Raw genomic sequence first — 19884 nt, forward strand, 5'->3', positions numbered from 1 at the left:
AACCTCAGCCAAGGCCAATACAGTCATAATGGAAGACTGGTATTAAGCATGGGTTTGCTTCCTGGCATGCTGTATCTTCAGGCATATACAGCATAACCACTATGAGCTCCATGATATAGACTCATGCTGAACTGCAGGTAACAGAATAACTTTAACACTAAAATGTTCATTTTTAACAGTTTCAGGTGTGTAAAATGCTTTAACCCACTGTCAAGTACAATACACAACATTCTAGGGTACAGAGTAACTGGGTCCTACATAGGAAAGCCATCAAGTGAGCAAATTTATTTGGATTTTTTTATTTTTATTTTATTTTATTTTTTTTATTTTTTATTTTATTTTTTATTTTTTTACAGGAATGGGAAATAAACAACATTTAAAAGATTTTACTAATGATTCTGTTATTGCTATTTGTTGGTGATTCGGTAAGTGGTGCTGTTCTCTCTGACATGGTTACAGAACCAGGCCCCCCGTATGATGGCAAGGGTTCCTACATCATTAGAGATGCGGTCTTTCAGATGAGATGCAAAACTAAAGTCTCGACAACATGCAATCATCAAGGCACTTAGTTAACCCCTGTATCCTAGCCAAATTCTCACTCAGCTACCTCAGTTGTCCAAGCTGTTTCAACGAGACTCAGTTCAACCTCCTTCAAATTATGGACCATCATGGGTGGTGGTAGAATCTTTTTAAAAAATGGCCTACAGGCAACCAGACAGCAGCAATTTTCCAAATGTTACCAGAGCTGCCCTTGGAAAGAGCTGTCTGAGACAGATTCCTCAAGGAAGGGCTCTGTGCTGTACCGTGAACCATTCACCACACACAGTTGTGCTCCAAGCAGAAGTTTGCAATGGCTCTGCTGCATGGTCTCAGAGGCAGGGAGTAGGGCCCCGGTCCATTCCTTCAGCTTTTTAAAACAAAAAACACAAAACCATCCCCTTTTGGTACCAGCATGACTAGAATCTCATAGCGGACAAAGCCAAGAGTTAGAGTTTGGGGAAGGTGACTATACCCTATACCGCTCTCTTGAAAAGACAGGCCCTTCCTTGCATCCAGACAAGATGTTCATCCAAGGAGTCTCATAGAGCTTCCTTGGACCAGACCCTGCAAAGGCTAATTTTGACTGGAGGAAACGTAAGACCTTGAGAAAGGGTGACCATCATGCAACTCTGATGGATCTCACTAGCGTAATAAGGTATCCATCATGTTCAAGGCCTAAGAAGGAATGAAAACCTTTCTTACTGGAACACATGTGATTTTGACATAACCTGATTAATTGCAGATATTTGTTATGTCAGTCTGTTCACCTGCCAGTTCACGATGATGTCACAAGGGGCTGAAGATGGAACACAAGAGATCAGTGGCTTGGGGAGAAGGGGCCTTTTCAACATACCTGTTGTGCTTCCTCGTGGAACAGCTCTTGCACATGCGTGTCACTTCTCAGGCCAGCGGCGCTATGCACAAACATTTTATCTTTTATGTTAGAGCTGTATATCCAACGTGCAGTCATAATGCCAATCACAAGTCTGGGGGGCAGAGTAGGTGGTCAGCTATTCTCCCCAGACAAATTCCTGTAAGACTGGGATCTCCACAGACGAGGATTCATGGTTTTGTTACTCCTAGTCAGAAGGGATGGGGAAGAAAAAGAAAGACCAACCTACTGTAATTTTCTAATTCTGCAGAAGACAAAGAAGCCCAAATCTGCCATTTAAGCAGCACCATCCTTTCAAACCATACCCTTATAACGACATCAGCACGTGAAATATAGGAGCTGCCTCTAATAAGGCATCTTGATAGACCATGTTTAGTATGAAGACAAGAAAACAAAGTCCTGACCTTGTGGAAAAATTAGTGGACCCACTGGCAGCCAAGCTCCCCTCACCCTCCACGCCACCTCCCTGCTCCTCCGCCTACCTCCCAGCACTACCCGCCCGGCCGCTGCCAAACAGTTGTTTGGCAGCATCAGCACGCTCCAGGAGGGAGGGGGGAGAAGCAGGGATGCGGTGCGCTCAGGGGAGGAGGCGGGGAAGAGGCAGGGCCAGGGCAGGGATTTGGGGAAGGAGTTGGAATAGGGGCAGGCAGGGGGCAGAGTTGGGGCAGGAACTTTGGGGAAGGAGTTGTAATGGTGGAGGGACAGGGGTGGGAAGGAGTGGGGCAGGGGCGGGGCCTCATGGAAGGGGTTGAGTGGGGGCGGGGCCAGGGAAAGAGCAGGGGTCGAGCACCCAGGGGAAAGAGGGGAAGTTGGCGCCTATGATTTGTACCATACCTCAAGGCAAGGTATGCCAGGCGTGTCACAGAACAGATAGCTTGACAGGTCCCTGCCCCAAACAGCTTACAATCAAAACAGAAGTGTGCACTAACAGATGAGAGTTAGGAGCAGAGGATGGGAAGGGACTACCTGGGTCATCGAGTCCAGTCCCTGGCTATCACAGGCAACCCTGTCATATAATCCCATTCAGAAACATATCAAGCTCCATCTTAAAACTACTTAGTTTTCTTACCCACACTACTTCAATTGGCAAACTATTCCAGAACCTCACTCCTCTGATGCTTAGAAATCTAATTTCCAACCTAAATTTATTCATGATCAGTTTATACCCATTCGTTCTTGTGCAACATTGTCCTTTATCTTAGATAGCTCTTCCCTTTCCCCAGTGTTTATCCCCTGATGTATTTAGAGAGACCAATCTCAGCTGGGGCAAAGGACTTAACAACAGCATAAGGACTGAACGATGATGTTTAGCGTATATTCTGATAGTTATTAAATTTGACAATGGGAACTTTTTTGTTCCTTTGGGTTTCTAACATCACTATTAATTACACTTCATGGTAACAGGACTTAACAAATACACACACAAAGAATCAATCATCATTATAAAATCCATGTTTACTTATTTGTATTTGAGTAGTGCCTAGAGACCCCAACTGAGATAGGCAATCCACTGCGCTAGGCGCTGTACAAACACATAGGGAGAGACAGTTTCTGTCCCCAGGAACATACAGTCTAAACAGAGAAAGGAAGATTATTGTCCTCAGCTTGCAGGAACAGTGAGAGAGAGAGAGAGTTAAGGGAATTGCCCAAGGTCACACACAACATCGGGAGGCAAGCTGGGACTTAAATCCAGATCGCTCATGTCCCGGCCCCACAAGGGCCTTACCCACAAGACCATCCTTCCTTAACCAGCCTTCCTTTCTAAGTCTGCCTTTGCCTTAAAACATAACATTGTGAGCACCCTAGTATAGAAACAACGTCTGTGTTCCCCAGTAGTCGCACTGATGATCCTCCTTTGTAGCATTTCTGCTGTGCCTGGTACATTGGACAGCACAGGAGGTGTTTCTTTACCCTGTGCATTTGTCCTCTTAAGCAGCAGTGAAGCAGTTAAGAGTTCATGGATTCCCTGCTGCTCATTCCCTGCTTTGAAGCAAAAAAGAAAGAAAAAAAAAATCCTTGACAATATCACAATCAGCTGCTGTTTTAGGGCGGTTGGGGCTTCAAGCAGGGAAGCAGCAGCAGGAGCAGATGAACCCTTAAGTTACAAAGATTGTGTTTTTATGCAAATAGCCCCAATGATGAAACTGGAGGGAGGAAAATACAGGACATGCAGGCTTTTAGACAAAATATTTTTCAAAGCGTTCCACAAGGCATCAGACTGCTCTTTAATGGGAAGAGATTTTATTTAGTAAAGGTTCCATTGTGATCACCAAAATTCATTTAATTTATGGAAGATACACCTGGAAGTAAAAATGAGCATCGCTGTCCTTGTTCATTTTACGGTGTTCATTTCTAAGACCCATGCGCTTGTTGGACACACATAGGTAAAGCGTTCCTAGCAGCAAAAGTACATTTGCAAGAGTACATTTTCAGCAAGTTTGGAATATCAAGAAGTAATCATTCATCTACCATATCTTCCACAGGCAAATGTAAAGATCTTTTACATAGTAAGGCCCCAGTCATGAAATTTATCACTTGCAGGTGAACTGTGCTATAGGTTTCAGGACTGGGGTGCAACCTTGCCAGGATATTTTGCCCTCCTACTTTTTAAATCCTCCAACAGACTTGCTTCCTTCTTCTAGTCACTCTGGTCTCTGCAAATCCCTGCTCTCTTTTCTACTCCCCAATCCCTCTGCTTGTCTATTACTAACTTCTCTCTCTCCCTGCACACAGTCTCACCCCTGTTGGTCTGAGTGCTTTCTCCTCTGCAGCTACTGCTGTATTGAACAGCCTCTCTAATTTTTCTCCCTTTCCTATAACTTAATTCTACAATGATTTGTACACATACATAAATCACAAATATTTGAATTTATTTAGCATTGCAAAGCAATTTGGGATACTGTTTTATGTAGGACGCTGTGCAAGATACGTAAATGAAAGGAAAATAAATATTTTGCTCTGATTCTGCAAAGACTTACACACACTTAACTTTGTACAATGTGAGTCATCCCATTGAAGTCGACAGAATTTCTTACAGTATGTAAGATAAATAAACACACTTCTTTGTGAGATCAGGGTCTGAGATTGTAGTCTTTGGGGCAGGGACCTTCTTCTTGTTATGTGTGTGTATATAGGTACCTAGCTCAATAATACCACCACAAAATATCCATCTAGGTTAGAACATAAGAATGGCAATACTGGTTCAGACCAATGGTCTATCTACCCCAGTATCCTGTCTTCCAGCAGTGGCCAATGCCAGATGCTTCAAAGAGAATGAATAGGACAATCATCAAGTGACCCATCTCCTGTCATTTGGTCTCAGTATCTGGCAGCCAGAGGCTTTGAGACACCCAGAGCATGGGGCTGCATCCCTGACCATTTTAACTAATAGCCACTGATTGATAAATTCTTGGACAATAGATCTAATTCTTTTTTGAATCTAGTTATAGTTTTGACCTTCACAACATCCTCTGGCAATGAGTTCCACAGGTTGACTGCACACTGTGTGAAGAAATACTTCTTTTTGTTTCTTTTAAACCTGCTGCCTATTAATTTCATTGGGTGACCCCGGTTCTAGCTAGCATTTGCCACACCATGGCTGAAGCATGTTATGCTACATACACCATTCAAAAATTAGTCAGCTAGAATAATAATTCCTTTCCCCAAATATAAAATTAGGGCCTAATTCAAATCTTGATTGATAGTCACTTCCCCAGCACTAAATAAATCAGTGAAATGTAACCAATGACCATGTATCTGTTTCCCCATGGCTTTCATGGCTAAGAGCAAAACAAGAGCTTTTGGGGAAATATGTCCATTGCAGTTTTAAGGAAAAATAATTATGTAGGATTGATTTTTTGTTTGCTTTTATGGTGACAAGTAATTTGGAAGTGGAGATACTTTCATATTTAATTATAAAGGCTTATTCTGGAAGATGAAAATTACAGGCTTTAGTGTGCATTCTGCAACTCAAACTGCCTTTGTACCTTTTCAAAGGTTTCAGAGTAGCAGCCGTGTTAGTCTGTATCCGCAAAAAGAAAAGGAGGACTGTGGCACCTTAGAGACTAACACATTTATTTGAGCATAAGCTTTCGTGAGCTACTCACGAAAGCTTATGCTCAAATAAATGTGTTAGTCTCTAAGGTGCCACAAGTCCTCCTTTTCTTTTTACCTTTTCAAAGTAAGACTATTTCATTAATATTCACATTAAAGAAGCTTCTCAGCCAAAATCACTACTCTAAGCTACTCAACAGATGGCTGATTTTAAAGAAAAGAGGTTAATACATTTCCAACCGCAATTGTGTGTGGTCTAATGACCTCTGAAGGGGCTCCCTTCCTGTTACAGGAGTTACTTTCAAGGCTTGTTTTGTGACAGGACCCAACAGCCTAGAGTACTTTGTTTTCAATAAATCCCCTAAACCCTCATCATGGTCAAGTTTTTAAAAACACTTAATTTTGGGGACACCAAGGAAAAATGAATTAAAGATAAATCAAATGGCAGTCAGCACAATAAACTTAAATAGCACACTCAGGAACGTTTGATTATATACAAATACAACAATGTTCTCCAGGTAATGTAATATCCAAGCTAATTTTGTTGCTCTTCTATATTTGGAAAACAATAGTAACAGAGTATTACATATTAAGGACAAACCTTTACTCACTCTTGTAGTATATCAATTTTGCAGCCTGACCTGTCTTACTTCTATTTAAAGTTGTTTATAAGTCCCCACCACCTTAGGTAACTAAACACTGTTACACTTATGCTGTAAATGACCACCTATAATGACAAAACAAGAACAAACCCCACTGGAAGGATTTATATAATAAAATAAATCACAGAAGTAAATGACATTTGCCACCATTGCATTGTTCACTCTGGCTGTATGTCCTCTCTCTTTCTCTGACACCCTGTCTGTCCTGTCTATTTATACCAGGGGTTCTCAAACTGGGGGTCGGGACTACTCAGGGGGTTGCGAGGTTATTACATGGGGGGGTCATGAGCTGCCAGCCTCCACCCAAACCCCGCTTTGCCCCCAGCATTTATAATGGTGTTAAATATATAAAATAGTGTTTTTAATATATAATGGGGGGTTGCACTCAGAGGCTTGTTATGTGAAAGGGGTCACCAGTACAAAGGTTTCAGAACCACTGATTTAGACTGTAAGGGCCTGTCTCTCACTCTGTTTATACAGAGGCCAGCACAACAGGGTCCTGGTCTCATCTGCCCTTAGGCACTACTGTCATGAATATTACGGTATAAATAAAACACTGAAATGAACCAAAACATTCTTGATGAGAGAGCTCTCACCTCTTTGACAACCTACAGAAAATACAGCCACCCACCTCTTATCATTAACTGTTCTTTGTATTGTTTTTTAATCATAAAAAAGAGATGTCCAGGGAAGCTCACAGACGGGACAGCTATTCCTTCCAAGATTTACAAGCATACAGACTAGATCTCGGTAGCCTCTTTGAAGAAAGAAAAGGAGGACTTGTGGCCCCTTAGAGACTAACCAATTTATTTGAGCATAAGCTTTCCTGAGCTTCAGCTCACTTCATCGGATGCATTCAGTGGAAATGAAAGCTTATGCTCAGATAAATTGGTTAGTCTCTAAGGTGCCACAAGTCCTCCTTTTCTCTTTGCGAATACAGACTCTGAAACCTGTCTTTGAAGAAAGTAGCTTCACCAGCCACAAACATCACCTTGCACAGCTCACAAGCCTGCTCGGGGGCCCTTAAGTGCACGTTCTCCGAAGCTCGGCTCGCCGGTCATTTCATCCCCAGACCCCTCCCAGCCATCCGAGCCGTGCCGGGCAGGTTGAGCTGGAACTTCTGAGCTGACGAGTCCTAGAAGGGACCAGGAAGGAGGGCGAGCCCTGCCCACCTTCAAGCTGGGAGCCGGAGTTTCCTGGATCCGGGAGGCACCTGCAGCGCCCTGCCCCCGCCTTGATCTGCTTGTGAAGATCCTGCACCTGAGTCTCCCTTTCCTCTCCTGCCTGTCACTCTTGCCCCCCCCCCCGCTTTGCCCTCGGAGGGGGGCAGGGAGCAGCAGCCGGGCCCCTGGTTCTCTGCTCAGTCAGCGGCAGTTTCCGGGCAGCCCGTTTACGGGGTGAGTGAAAAGAAACCAGAAGTTGTTTGCCCTGGAAGCAGCAACCCCCCGGTGCTCGCTCCGCGCCTGGGGTCCAGCCCACTCGCCCCGCCCCACCACCAGCCCGTTATCCGGCCCTGGGCTCACATACCCCCGCGCAGCAGCTGCTGGCTCTGCTCACCTGGGCCCCCTGGCTGGGGCAGGGTTCACTCCCCGCTCCCCCTGACTCTGGCTGGGGGCGTCCCCTCCCCCAGGCTCGCCTTACCCTGGGGTGGGGCTGTGCCTCCCCTCAGACAGCCCCGGCCGGGCCGGGCCGTGCGTTCTGCTGCGATCCGGGACGGGGGAGGCGAGCCTCCAGCCAGCACTGCCCTGCCGCGCTCTCCTGGGCCGGGCACTCAGTGCCACGTGGGCCTGGCCCTGCTGGGGCTGCGGCGGCGGGACGTGGGGGTGGCCTCTCCCCAGGCAGGGACACTCCCTGCTCCTTTGCACAGGAGCCGGAGAGCGCAGCCCTAGAGCCTCCTCTCGCCATCCAGCCGCAGTCACCCTCCATGCCCCCGACCACAGCTAAAGGCCAGCACCCCCTTCCCCAGCATGGGGCTGGTTGTTGCTCCCGTGCTGTGCTAGGCAGCCTCAAGGGGACACAGACAACAGGGCTTCCCCAAAGAGCTCACTTGCCTCCGGAAAGCAGGATGGGCGGCAACCCCAACAGCTGGATGGCCCTTATTATTGATTTAGACTTACACACATCCAGCTAACCTACCTCTAGCTACCAATTACGGCCCTGATCCTGCCACCACTTCCTGAGGTCAGCAGGCTCTCTGCCCTGACTTAGGGGAGCAAAGGCTAAGGCTTTGTCTTTCTTAGTGCTGATATTGGCATTCCTAGACTGTAAATACTCCAGCTCTCACTCACACCAGTAAATCCAGAGTAACTCCATTACAAGGGTGTTTGATTCAGAGCTGAGAGCAGAATTAGATCCCTAGGGGGCAAATCCTAGCCCCATTGCAGTGAATGGGAAAACTCCCACTAACCTCAGGAGGGCCACAATTTCACCCATAGTGTGTGGAGTCTGGAGGTGGATGAGGCCTGTTTGGTATTTGGCCCCTCCCTAACCCTGTTTGTGCAGCATTGTGTCCTGCAGTATATTTTCTACTAGTCCTAGTAAGAGACAACGCTTGTTGGTTGCATCCAAAGGGAGCAGCACACGTAACAGGAGCCTTGTACAATTTTGTCTGTTGCAGTCAGAAGGGAGGGAATGCGACAGGTTATATATGCAAACAGAGAATGAGTCCCATTATCTGAGATAATAGGCACAACATCCTGCTTGGCAAGCCTGTTCGTTTATTCTTTATTGACACTCAGGGAACATGATTTTTTCCCCTTAAGGGCAGAGGACAATGAGGCACATAAACAGTCAAATAAGGATGCTAGGCAGCAGCATCCTGTGTTTCACGGAAAACATGAAACCGATCATCATTTCCTTATTTCTTATTCATAATGGAGGCTTTCGATTTATTTGAAAGTCCTAGCACTTTGTGAAAAGAAATTCTCACACACCCAAATTCAGCCTGATGGAGCACAGTGGGCATAAATTATGCCCACTGTGCTCCATCAGGCTGAACTTGGGTGTGTGCATAAGGGCTTATCTACGCAAGGGCATTTCATAATAGCTCTTCCTAAATAGCTCCCGATGTGGCACACTAAGGGGTTGTCGACGCTGGAAATTTGCAAAGCAGATTTAAAAAATAAAAGGAGTACTTGTGGCACCTTAGAGACTAACACATTTATTTGAGCATAAGCTTTCGTGAGCTACAGCTCACTTTATCAGATTAAGGCACTCTTATTCTGGAATTCTCTTCTGTCCTATACAGGTTCTGAGGTCCTGCCCATCATCAGTATCTGAGCACCTTCCCGTGGTGCATTAAGCAATGTGACTACACTTCTGTAGTCTGTTCTCTCATCCTCTCCCCTGGGGGACAAGTGTACGCTGTGGAATGCCGTATTTTGGTAGGGGTTTAGAATTTGTTGTTATGTATTTATGCTGGAGAAGGCAAGGTCAAATAAATTTGCCTTGCACTTGGAGCAGAAGATGGTGAAGTTTGATATGGTCCTCAGTTCCTAAGGCTTCATGCCACAGTCTCAGATCAACACCAGAGAAAGTTCTGTCTCCCCAGAGACGAGCTTTAACCTTTCTGTAGAGAGTTACGTTGGGCCAGAGGCACATAGTTGTTGCCCAGGATCTTCATCTCACACCTTTATGCAAACTTTAAGAAATCCTGCCCCCGAGGTCCTTGAAGACTGGGACTGAGACTTTGAACTTGCGTTGAAATTCTATGAGAAGCTAGTGCAGAGAGCAGAGGACAAATCTGATGCGTTGGCAAAAGCATGTGCTGCGGAGGGGGCACTCTGCAGAGTTCTGGATTAGGTGGAGTTTCCTAAGCGCTGAAGTTTTTGTCCCCACGTATATTGCATTGCTATAGTCCAGACAAGTAACGAAGGTATGAATAACTGAGGCCAGGTCTTCATCTGCCAGGATGGGACAGAGTCTTCTAGCCAACCAGAGATGTTAAAGTATTACTCATGGATGCTGCTATGTGAGAGCTTAACATCAGTGAGGAATCCAATTGTAGGTGGGTATATTTAATCAAAGGAGACTGAACCGTCACTGCAAACACAGACTCAGAGACATTACGGACATAAGGGACTCTCGCGATGGTCTAATCTGACCTCCTGCATGTTGCAGGCCACAGAACCTCACTCAGTCATCCCTGTAATAGACCCCTATCCTCAGGCTGAGTTACTGATGTCCCCAAATCTTCATTTAAAGTCTTCAAGTTACAGAGAATCCACCATTTACTCTAGTTCAAACCAGCATGTGACCTATACCCCACACTGCAGAGGAAGAAGGAAAAAACCTAAGGAGTCTCTGCCAATTTGACCGGGGGGAAATTCCTTCCAAACCCCAAATATGGCAATCAGTTAGACCCTGGGCAGGTGGGCAAGATCCGCCAGCCAGACACCTGGGAAAGAATTCTCTGCAGGAACTCAGGGCCCTCTCCGTCCAGTGTTCCACCTCCAGTTGTTGGAGATATTTCCTAATAGCAGTTGCAGATCAGCCATATGCCATTGTAGGCAATTTCATCATAACATCTCCATCATAAACTTATCAAGCTCAGTCTTAAAACAAATTAGGTTTTTTGCCCCCACTACTCACCTTAGAAGGCTGTTCCAGAACTTCACTCCTTTGATGATTAGAACCCTTCATGTAATTTCAAGCCTAAACTTATTGATGACCAGTTTATACCCATTTGTACTTGTGCAAACATTGGCCCTTAACTTAAATAACTCCTTTCCCTCTGTGGTGTTTATCCTTCTGATGTATTTATAGAGAGCAATCATCTCTGTCCACATCCTTCCTTTTGTTAAGCTAAATAAGCCAAGCTCCTTAAGTCTCCTCTCATAAGGTAGGTTCTCTATTTCTCTAACCATCCTAGTAGTTCTTTCGCTGCACCTATTCCAGTTTGAATTAATCTTTCTTAAACATGGGAGACTAGAATTGCACACAGTAGTGCAGATGAGGTCTCACCAGTGCTTGTATAATGGTAGTAACACTTCCCTATCTCTACTGGAAATGCATCACTTGATGCATCCTAACAGGTTTCAGAGTAGCAGCCGTGTTAGTCTGTATCCCCAGAAAGAACAGGAGTCCTTGTGGCACCTTAAAGACTAACACATTTATTTGAACATAAGCTTTCGTGAGCTACAGCTCACTTCATCGGATGCATGCAGTGGAAAATACAGTAGGGGGGTTTTATATACACAGAGAACATGAAACAATGGGTGTTACCATACACACTGTAACAAGAGTGATCAGGTAAGGTGAGCTATTACCAGCAGGAGAGAAAAAAAACCTTTTGTAGTGATAATCAAGGTGGGCCATTTCCAGCAGTTGACAAGAGCGTGTAATTACACAAAGTAAAACTATTCTCGCCCCCCTCCCCCTCCCCCCCCGTTTCTCACACGATCTTGTCAACTGCTGGAAATGGCCCAACTTGATTATCACTACAAAAGGTTTTTTTTCTCTCCTGCTGGTAATAGCTCACCTTACCTGATCACTCTCGTTACAGTGTGTATGGTAACACCCATTGTTTCATGTTCTCTGTGTATAAAATCCCCCTACTGTATTTTCAACTGCATGCATCCGATGAAGTGAGCTGTAGCTCATGAAAGCTTATGCTCAAATAAATTGGTTAGTCTCTAAGGTGCCACAAGTACTCCAGTTCTTGATGCATCCTAGGATTCCATTAGCCTTTTTATGGCTTGCATCACATTGGCTATTCATACTCATCCTGTGATCAACCAATAAACCCAGGTCTTTCTTCTCCTCTGTCACTTCCACCTTATACATCCCCAGTTTATAGCAAAAATTCTTGTTGTTAGCCCCTAAGTGCATGACCTTGCACTATTAAATTTCATTCCGTTTCTATTACCCCCGTTTTCTAGGTCATCCAAATCTTCTTGTATGATACTCTAATCCTCCTTCCTATTTGCAATACCTCCTAATTAGGTAAAGTCATTTTACTGCTAGTATTGCCTACCTGACTATTACAGTCAGTGATATTGGTATTATTTTTCCTCTTGTTGTCCATTCTCCTACCTTCTGTTGTTCCTTTTCCCATTGCTATCTCTTTTGCTTGATTTTCCTCCTGCTCAATATTAGAATCAGGTGAGGAGATTACTGTCCAACTGTCTCCCCCACAATGCTAGTTTAAAGCTCTTTTAATTAGCTGTGCCAATCACCAACCCAGAAGTCTATTTTCCTCCCTACTCAGGTGGAGTCCATTCCGAGAAAACAATACTCTGTCCATGAATGCCTCCCAGTGGTTAACCATTCCAAAGCCCTCCTTGTAGTACCACCTCCTGGACCATCTATTGATCATCATACTCTTGTCTTGCCTTCCCTTTCCTCCTCTAGGGACAGATAGAATCCCACTGAAGATCATCTGAGCCTCCTTACTTCTTTAAGTGGCTTCTCTAGCCTGGATTAGTCTGGCTTGATAGCAAGAACCTCTCAGTATCATTTATTCCCATGTGAAGGAAAAATCAATGGACTCTTTCTTGCTCCCAGTAGATCCTTTTCAGTCTCAGGTCCACATCCTGTATCTTAGCTCTCAGCAGACAGCACACCCTTCTGTTCTGCAGATCAGCTCTGGTGACAGACCTGTCTGCTGTTCTTAGTAGGGAGTCCCCAGTCACGTAGACCTGTCTCTTCCTGGTGCTGGTGCAATTATTCAGCCTTCCTTCCTTCTGTTCTTTCTGGCTGCAATCTTCTTGTCTTCTGTTCTCACTTGTAGTCTTCTGCAAATAATCCTCTATCCTCCTGGCTGTCTCCATTGTCTCTTCCCATATTGTTGTAGGACTAGCCACTCTTTTCTTCTTCCTTTCTCTTTAATCTGCCCACCAGCATTTCCTTTGTCTTGCTCGGGTTTTGCTTCAACCAGTGGCTCATTATCCATGAGCTGATCTCATCCAGGCCCTGGGCCATCTTGTTAATGGTATGGTCGTACATGGTGAAGAATAGGTAGAGCTGTGTGTTATCTGCATATTGTTGATCCTTCACTCCATGTTGTCCGACCAGTTCACCTAGTGGTTGCATGTAAATGTTGAAGAGGACTGGAGAATTGATCCTTGTGGGACTCCACAAATCAGGGGGTAAGTGGGGGAGGGCAGTTTTCCCTTATTGTTTGTTGAGTGTGTTCCTTCACGACACATTACCCTGGACTCCTGCCACTCTTTCAGGTGAGGCAGCATTATCTCATGGTAAATAATGCCAAATGCTGCAGAGAGGTCCAGGAGGATTTGAATGGATGTCTGCCCTTTATCCATTAACTGGAGGAGTTCATCCAGCAATTACACAAAAGCAGTTTCAGCTCCATGTCCTGGCCTGAACCTAGATTGTGCTGGGTCTAGAATATTATCTTAAATTAGGTGATCTTGTAGTTGGCCTTTGCTTACCTTCTCTGTGAGCTTGCTCAGGAATGGGAGGTTTCACACTGGGCAGTAATTGGCTAGAACCAATGTATCCAGGGTGGGTTTCTTTAGTGTTGGTCAGACTATTGAGTGTTTGAAGGAGGAAGGGATGATTCTGTCACTGAATAACGTGTTGGCTACTTCAGTTGGGGAAATATCCTGGAATAGCTAAAGCATTTTAAAGTTGCACCCTACCTTATTTTGAAAATAACTTCCCCATGTAAACACCCTAAAATTGTTCTCTCAGAGACAGGAAGTGAACTGGGGTCAGAATGGTGCAATTAGGTGGAGCACAAACTCAAATGTGGTGGGTAGAAAGCTGCGCCCTGAAGGATAGGGAGGTCTAACTCAGACCTGCTGTCTAGAACAATAAATATCTATGTATGAAAAACATCATTGACTTTTAAAAACCCACGTCCTGAGGATGTAAATCTCTAAAGATCTCTCCTTTCACCTGCCCACCCTTCCACCATCCTCCCTTCAAAGACCTATGTGTTCATTACAACTAGAAGAAAACAGATTCTCTAATCATAGAATATCAGAGTTGGAAGGGACCTCAGGAGATCATCTAGTCCAACCCCCTGCTCAAAGCAGGACCAATCCCCAATTTTTTTTATTTTTATTTTTTGCCCCAGATCCCTAAATGGCCCCCTCAAGGATTGAACTCACAACCCTGGGTTTAGCCAGTGCTCAAACCACTGAGCTATCCCACCCTCCAGGTTTCACTTACACCAGTGCAAATCACCATTTAATTTTGTGATGTAAAATTGATCTAAACTAGAAAAATTAAGACAGCTGATTTTAGTGATTTGCATTAGGATTCAGTGTGGATGGGGAGGAAGGTTTGTGTGCACAATTGTACTTTGAGCAAGAAGTTAAGGATAGGTTTTCAAAAGCGTTAAAAAATGACCTAAATATGCTCCCACTTAAGTCAATGGGAGTTCTACCATCATCTTCACTGGGAGCAGTTAGGTTAACACTGGGTATTTTTGAAAATCCCACCCTAGCATTTAAGTGCAACCATATGTGTTTCTGATAAGTGTTAAATTTCATTTACCTTTAGCAATGCTTAGCCCTTTAGTAAAAGGGTCCAGACTGATATGCCACAGTTATTTTTGTAAGTCTACTCAATAAATCATTCCCAAATGTATTTAAATATTTTTGAGAGAACAGTGAAAATGAGAAGTGGTAAGCAATATACTACAGAACACGCTCTAAAATTACATATAGGAAATATGTGGTGTGGTGTGGTGTGGTATAAATAAATTCTCTCTCTCTCCAACCTGTAAAGCGAAGCTCCTTCGTTCAGCTGGGTGGGGGGAAATATAATTAATACATTAAAACATTTCTAAAAATGTCCTAAAATATCTTTGTTATACATAAGAACAATATGAACTTGAAGTTTGATATCTTGAGTGGTTTCAGGGTCCCTATGGAAAGCCAGGAATCTCCCCTTTCCAATAATACAGAACTCCCATTTCAAGGTTATGAGATGCCAACCCTAGCAGGACTGAATATTGTTCCTCTTAGACTTTAAAATAGAAATATCTACTTTCTCCATAAAATCATACTATGCCAGCCATTTGAAACTGCTCAGAGGATTGGAATGTGGAGACAAACTAATGGGCAGAGTCGATGAAGTGATAAAAAGATGATCTACAACGAGAGCAAGCAAGCAGGCCGAGAACAAATTCTGGGGGCCAAGAAGTGTAGCAGATCAGACAGCAGAAAGCAGATTCCTGAGGTGCAAAAGATAGTAGCAGACAGGTTAGTCAGCAAGAAGGAAGTGAGCCATATTTAAAATGGCTACCAACTTGAGTGATCATCATTTAACTAAACAGAGACTGGGAGCACTATAAGTGGAGGAAAATGTGAAAAAGATTCTTACTTACAGGCATATTAATAAGGACCATCACAAGGTTCACCTTCTGCACCACATGCAAAGCCCTTTGACCAGTCTTCTCTAACACACACAGCAATGTGCATATTTTAAAAACAACCTCAAAAGAAAACACTCCACTACACACACAATTCTTGCCCTGGAGAGAGGATGAGAGAGAGAATGAACCACATGTGATGGAAGTTTAATTTGAACTAGCCTGGTGCTTTTGATTTAACAACAGCAAAGTCCCTGTATTTCTGCCTTTGTGAAGTGGCACTAATAATCAGATCTGACCATGAGAAAAAATCATATAGAGGCAACTGTGAAAGCTAACGTGTTCAGTGTCACAGCTTGTACTTCTGTACCTGTGCCAGCTTACCTCTCTCAAATAACAGTTTATAAGGTTATGCAGCCTAGGGAATATTATCTGTTCTGAAAGAAGGCACTGGCTAAAATATAATATTGGTGTAATGAACTGTGTCAGCAGATAGAAATGTAACTTGTGGCTACGGTCATGAATACACATGTTTACAGACCAGTAAGAGAGCTGTACTGGCATAGAAGATATTGTAAGATACCAGAGACATGCGTATGCTTGCAGAACCACAGCCAAACTGCTTTGCTAATCAGTGGGTAGTAGTGTGTGCATCCGATGACGTGAGCTGTAGCTCACGAAAGCTTATGCTCAAATAAATTTGTTGGTCTCCAAGGTGCCACAAGTCCTCCTTTTCTTTGTATGATAACTGTTACAGTATCATACTTTGGCTCTTGTGTATGTGATGCACAGAAGCACTGGCCAACAAAATGAACTCCAGCTGGGAAAATGCTAGTCAAGCCAGAAAAAAGGAACAGTTATGGTTTGGTGATGCTGGGATTCAGAACACAGGGCAAAAGCTGCCTTGCAATACACCCACAAAACTTCTGCTGAGCGCATACAACAGGGGGAAAGAATCAGTCTTTTTCAGAAAGTGCATGGCTGCTGACACCTACATAGATCAGTAGCTTGGAGTGGAAATTTGGGTGGGACCCAAATTATGGCGCATGGGCAATGACGAAAGCTCTGGTGTTACAGCAAATCATTGATACTGCATATTACTGTGGATTATTGCATATTATATTTGAATACCAGGGCGCATGATTATAGGGGAGTGGTGTAGATAGTGCAGAGAAGGGATCTGAGAGCAGGGATGCTGGGTGCTGAGCTGCTCAGTGGAGAGGAACGAACCCTGCAGTCCCACAGGCAGGTACAGGTTAAGCTGGGGAGGGAGGGGTGCTAATCAGCATGCTTGCGGGGCCTGGCTCTCATCAAAGCCCTGCAGAGCCGGAAGAAGCTTGAGGTGCTGAGCGGAGGCAGCAGTGGGACTGACTAGGCTGTTCCACTCTGCTCCCTCCCAGCCATGGCGTTCTGCAGACAGGCCAAGAACCACCCACTCTTCAGCCAGGAGTTTCTGATCCGTAATCACAAGGACCTCAGCTTCTGCATTCACACAGGCTTGTATTTGGGAGGGCCTGCGTGCGAGCTGGGTGGGCGATGGTCCACCGATGGCTACACCTGTGACAGACAGATTTGGAGTGGGATAGGTTGCAAAGAAAATGTAGGAAATAGAAATTATTAGTGAATGACCTTTAGGAGGAGGAATTAAGTCCTTCAGCAAAGTAGAGTATGAACTTACAAATACCATTACCCCAACCATCCAACACTTGTGTACAATAAGTTAAGAGGCGGGGGGGAGGGGGGGAGTGTGTCTGTGTGTGAGAGAGAGAGAAATCATAGGCTGGTGTGCGTGTGCATGTGAGAGTTAATAGGCTGGTGTGAGTGTAGGTTGCACTGCTAAATTATGAGGAAGACAATCTAGTGTCAGAAAATTAGCACTGATAAATGTTCACTGGGAAAATGTTCTAACATCCTTTCCTACAGTGAAAGGCAGCTTAAGCATCAATTATTCTTTTTTAAATGTCAATTATTAGCTACCATCAAGTGTGTTACTCAGGTATTCCACAGAGCTGCTCTTGTTCATGTAAGGCTTCAAGGCACTCAGATAACAATGATGGGCAAGGTACCACTTGGTTGGAAGTTAGATACACAAATGAACTACAACATGTTTGTTTTTTTAAAGAAATCAAATTGCTTGGAAAGGCTCTAACAGAGGAAAAACCACTCTGCCTGTTCCACACTACCCTTAGCATTGTATTCAAAAAGAAACAACCGCCCTCAAATTTGAGGCAATCACACCCTGAGCAGTCTAAACTTTCGCCTGCCTTTTCTTGTACCAGAGAAAGTGACATAACCACCTTTGACATAGGCTGAAAGAGTCTATCCGTTCTAAACATCACTGTAGGGAAGGAATACAGGGTTAGCTCACAGTATACGACTGCTCAAGGCCCAGAGCTTCCAGAGCACTCCCTGTCACCACACCAACAAGCTTCCTTCCTCCTGGCCCAAACCTAGATAGAGTAAATGAAGGGTCCAGCTCCTCTCCCTGTAGTCATAATTCTAACCTGCCTCCTGAAGAAGTCCTTTTGAAACCACCAACCACTCAATAATGACAAGAACTTGGACAACTTTCCTATCTCCGTAATAACAAGTATCCCTGACCTGCCCATATTAAACTTGTGACAAAAGGGCTCTCTGGCTTTAGCACACAACTCCCTACCTAGACTTGTATCTTTCAAACTTCCCTGAACAAGCAGCTCAGAAAATGAGTTAATGCAGTTCCAGAATACAATGATTCTGGTATACAGCTGCAGCTGAGGAACATATACAATATGGTTGTGGATTTTTTTAATTAACCAAGTGCCCAAACCTTCATAATGACCCCAAAAGCAGTCCCAACCACCCACAGTCCTCTGCAATTTGGGAGACCTGGTTCTATTCCCGGCTCAACCACTGGCCTGTTGGGTTATCTTGGGCAAGTCACATCCCTTCCTGTGTCTTGGTTTCCCAATCTATAAAGTGGAATAGTAAAACTGACCTCCTTTGTAAAGCTAAAGGAACAGAACAGGATTAACACCTTTGCAAAACTATCATGAAAACTTACCTACCCAGGGACAAAACCTACACTCATCTAGTCTTTACCACAATTATAATTTAAAAGTATTATGTTTTACTTGCCTGTGAAAAAATCTAGGCAAGTGGATGAGTAGAATTTTCAAGATTGGATTTACCAGGTGACATTTTACCAAACCATCATATTTAATTCCTGCAAATGATCAACAGAAGTGGACACATCTGCATACATCTGACAGGTTTAATAATTTAAAGCATGGGTTGGATGCTGTGATAGAGCATGTAAACTTGAAGGAGAGCCCTGCAGTGGAATAGAAAAGAGGCGTACAGGAAGAGGCCACTTACTTGAAAGACCATTCCAGTGTTGCTGGCTTCACCAACTTCTGAAAGGAAAACACATACCTGTTCCATTTTCAGTCCCTCTCAAAAATATTTGGTTCCCAATGAAAGACTTGCACTTGTTTAACTCCATGTCTTGAGAAACAGATTAGACAAAACATCGCACCAGTTACTGTAGGAAACAATCATCCACTGGCTTAGTAAGGGTGATGGATGAGATCAGTACTAAGTCTTTTCCAGACTCTCGTAATAACCAGCCTCCACTTATGTGAATAGATCACTGGAGTAGAGCTTCAGCATGGTTTATCACATGAAGTAAAAGGAAAATTCCAAGTTAAAGGAACAGGGATTGTATCCCTCTAAACACATGGAGCACCAATTCTGACAGGTCAGGCTGTTAAGGAAGTCATATTAAGAGCAAGATGATTACACTTCTCTGTATAACCATAGCAAATATTAAAGATAGCTTAATGTGTTATTCTCTTTGCAATAATATTGGCTCAGTGAACAATTAGGGGATATTTGTATTCCAACTTGGTTTGCAACAATTACTACTTATAAAAGAAAACTGGGGTAGATAAATATATATATTACATCAAATTATTGACAAATGTCCCTATTTTCAAGATCACAGATCTACACTATTTCACAATGTTACATTTAAAGCACGAAAGCCAACAGTCTTAGGCTATCAAGTTCAGATTTAAATGTTGCCTTGTTTCCAATAAATAACTAAAAATAAGCATCACTAAAGTAAGAAAATAACAGAATACAGAAAACAGATCTGCTGAATAAGGAGGTGCAACTTTCTCAGTCATATTTCAAAGTACGCCCATAATCTAAGATTTGTTTTACACATTTTTAAAATTATGACTGCAATCATGTTTACATATCTTGTGTGGTTCTTTATACATTGTTTTCTTTACAATGCTATAGGTGTACATTTCAGTACAATCACAACAGAAGTGATGCACCATATTTATATGTATAGTGTACTCAACCCATATTTATTGGATGCATGTTTCTCGTTGCTTGCGCAACCATGTAATGGTGCACTGACTGAAAGCAATGTGCATAGCAGTACGGAGACTAAAAAGGAGTGG

The 19884-nt window shown here is 43.7% G+C and overlaps 1 protein-coding gene across 1 annotated transcript in view; it reads right to left on the minus strand.

Moving 5' to 3' along the window:
- SLC12A8 (solute carrier family 12 member 8) overlaps nt 1–1510 on the minus strand; it is an 85135-nt gene extending 83625 nt beyond the window's left edge. Inside the window, exon 1 of the mRNA XM_074967182.1 lies at nt 1394–1510. Within this exon, the coding sequence (XP_074823283.1) occupies nt 1394–1510 (117 nt within the window). The remainder of the gene's footprint in view (nt 1–1393) is intronic.
- Nucleotides 1511–19884: the final 18374 nt, after the last annotated feature.

This window comes from Natator depressus, chromosome 11 (assembly GCF_965152275.1).
Source record: "Natator depressus isolate rNatDep1 chromosome 11, rNatDep2.hap1, whole genome shotgun sequence".
NCBI lineage: Eukaryota > Metazoa > Chordata > Testudines > Cheloniidae > Natator > Natator depressus.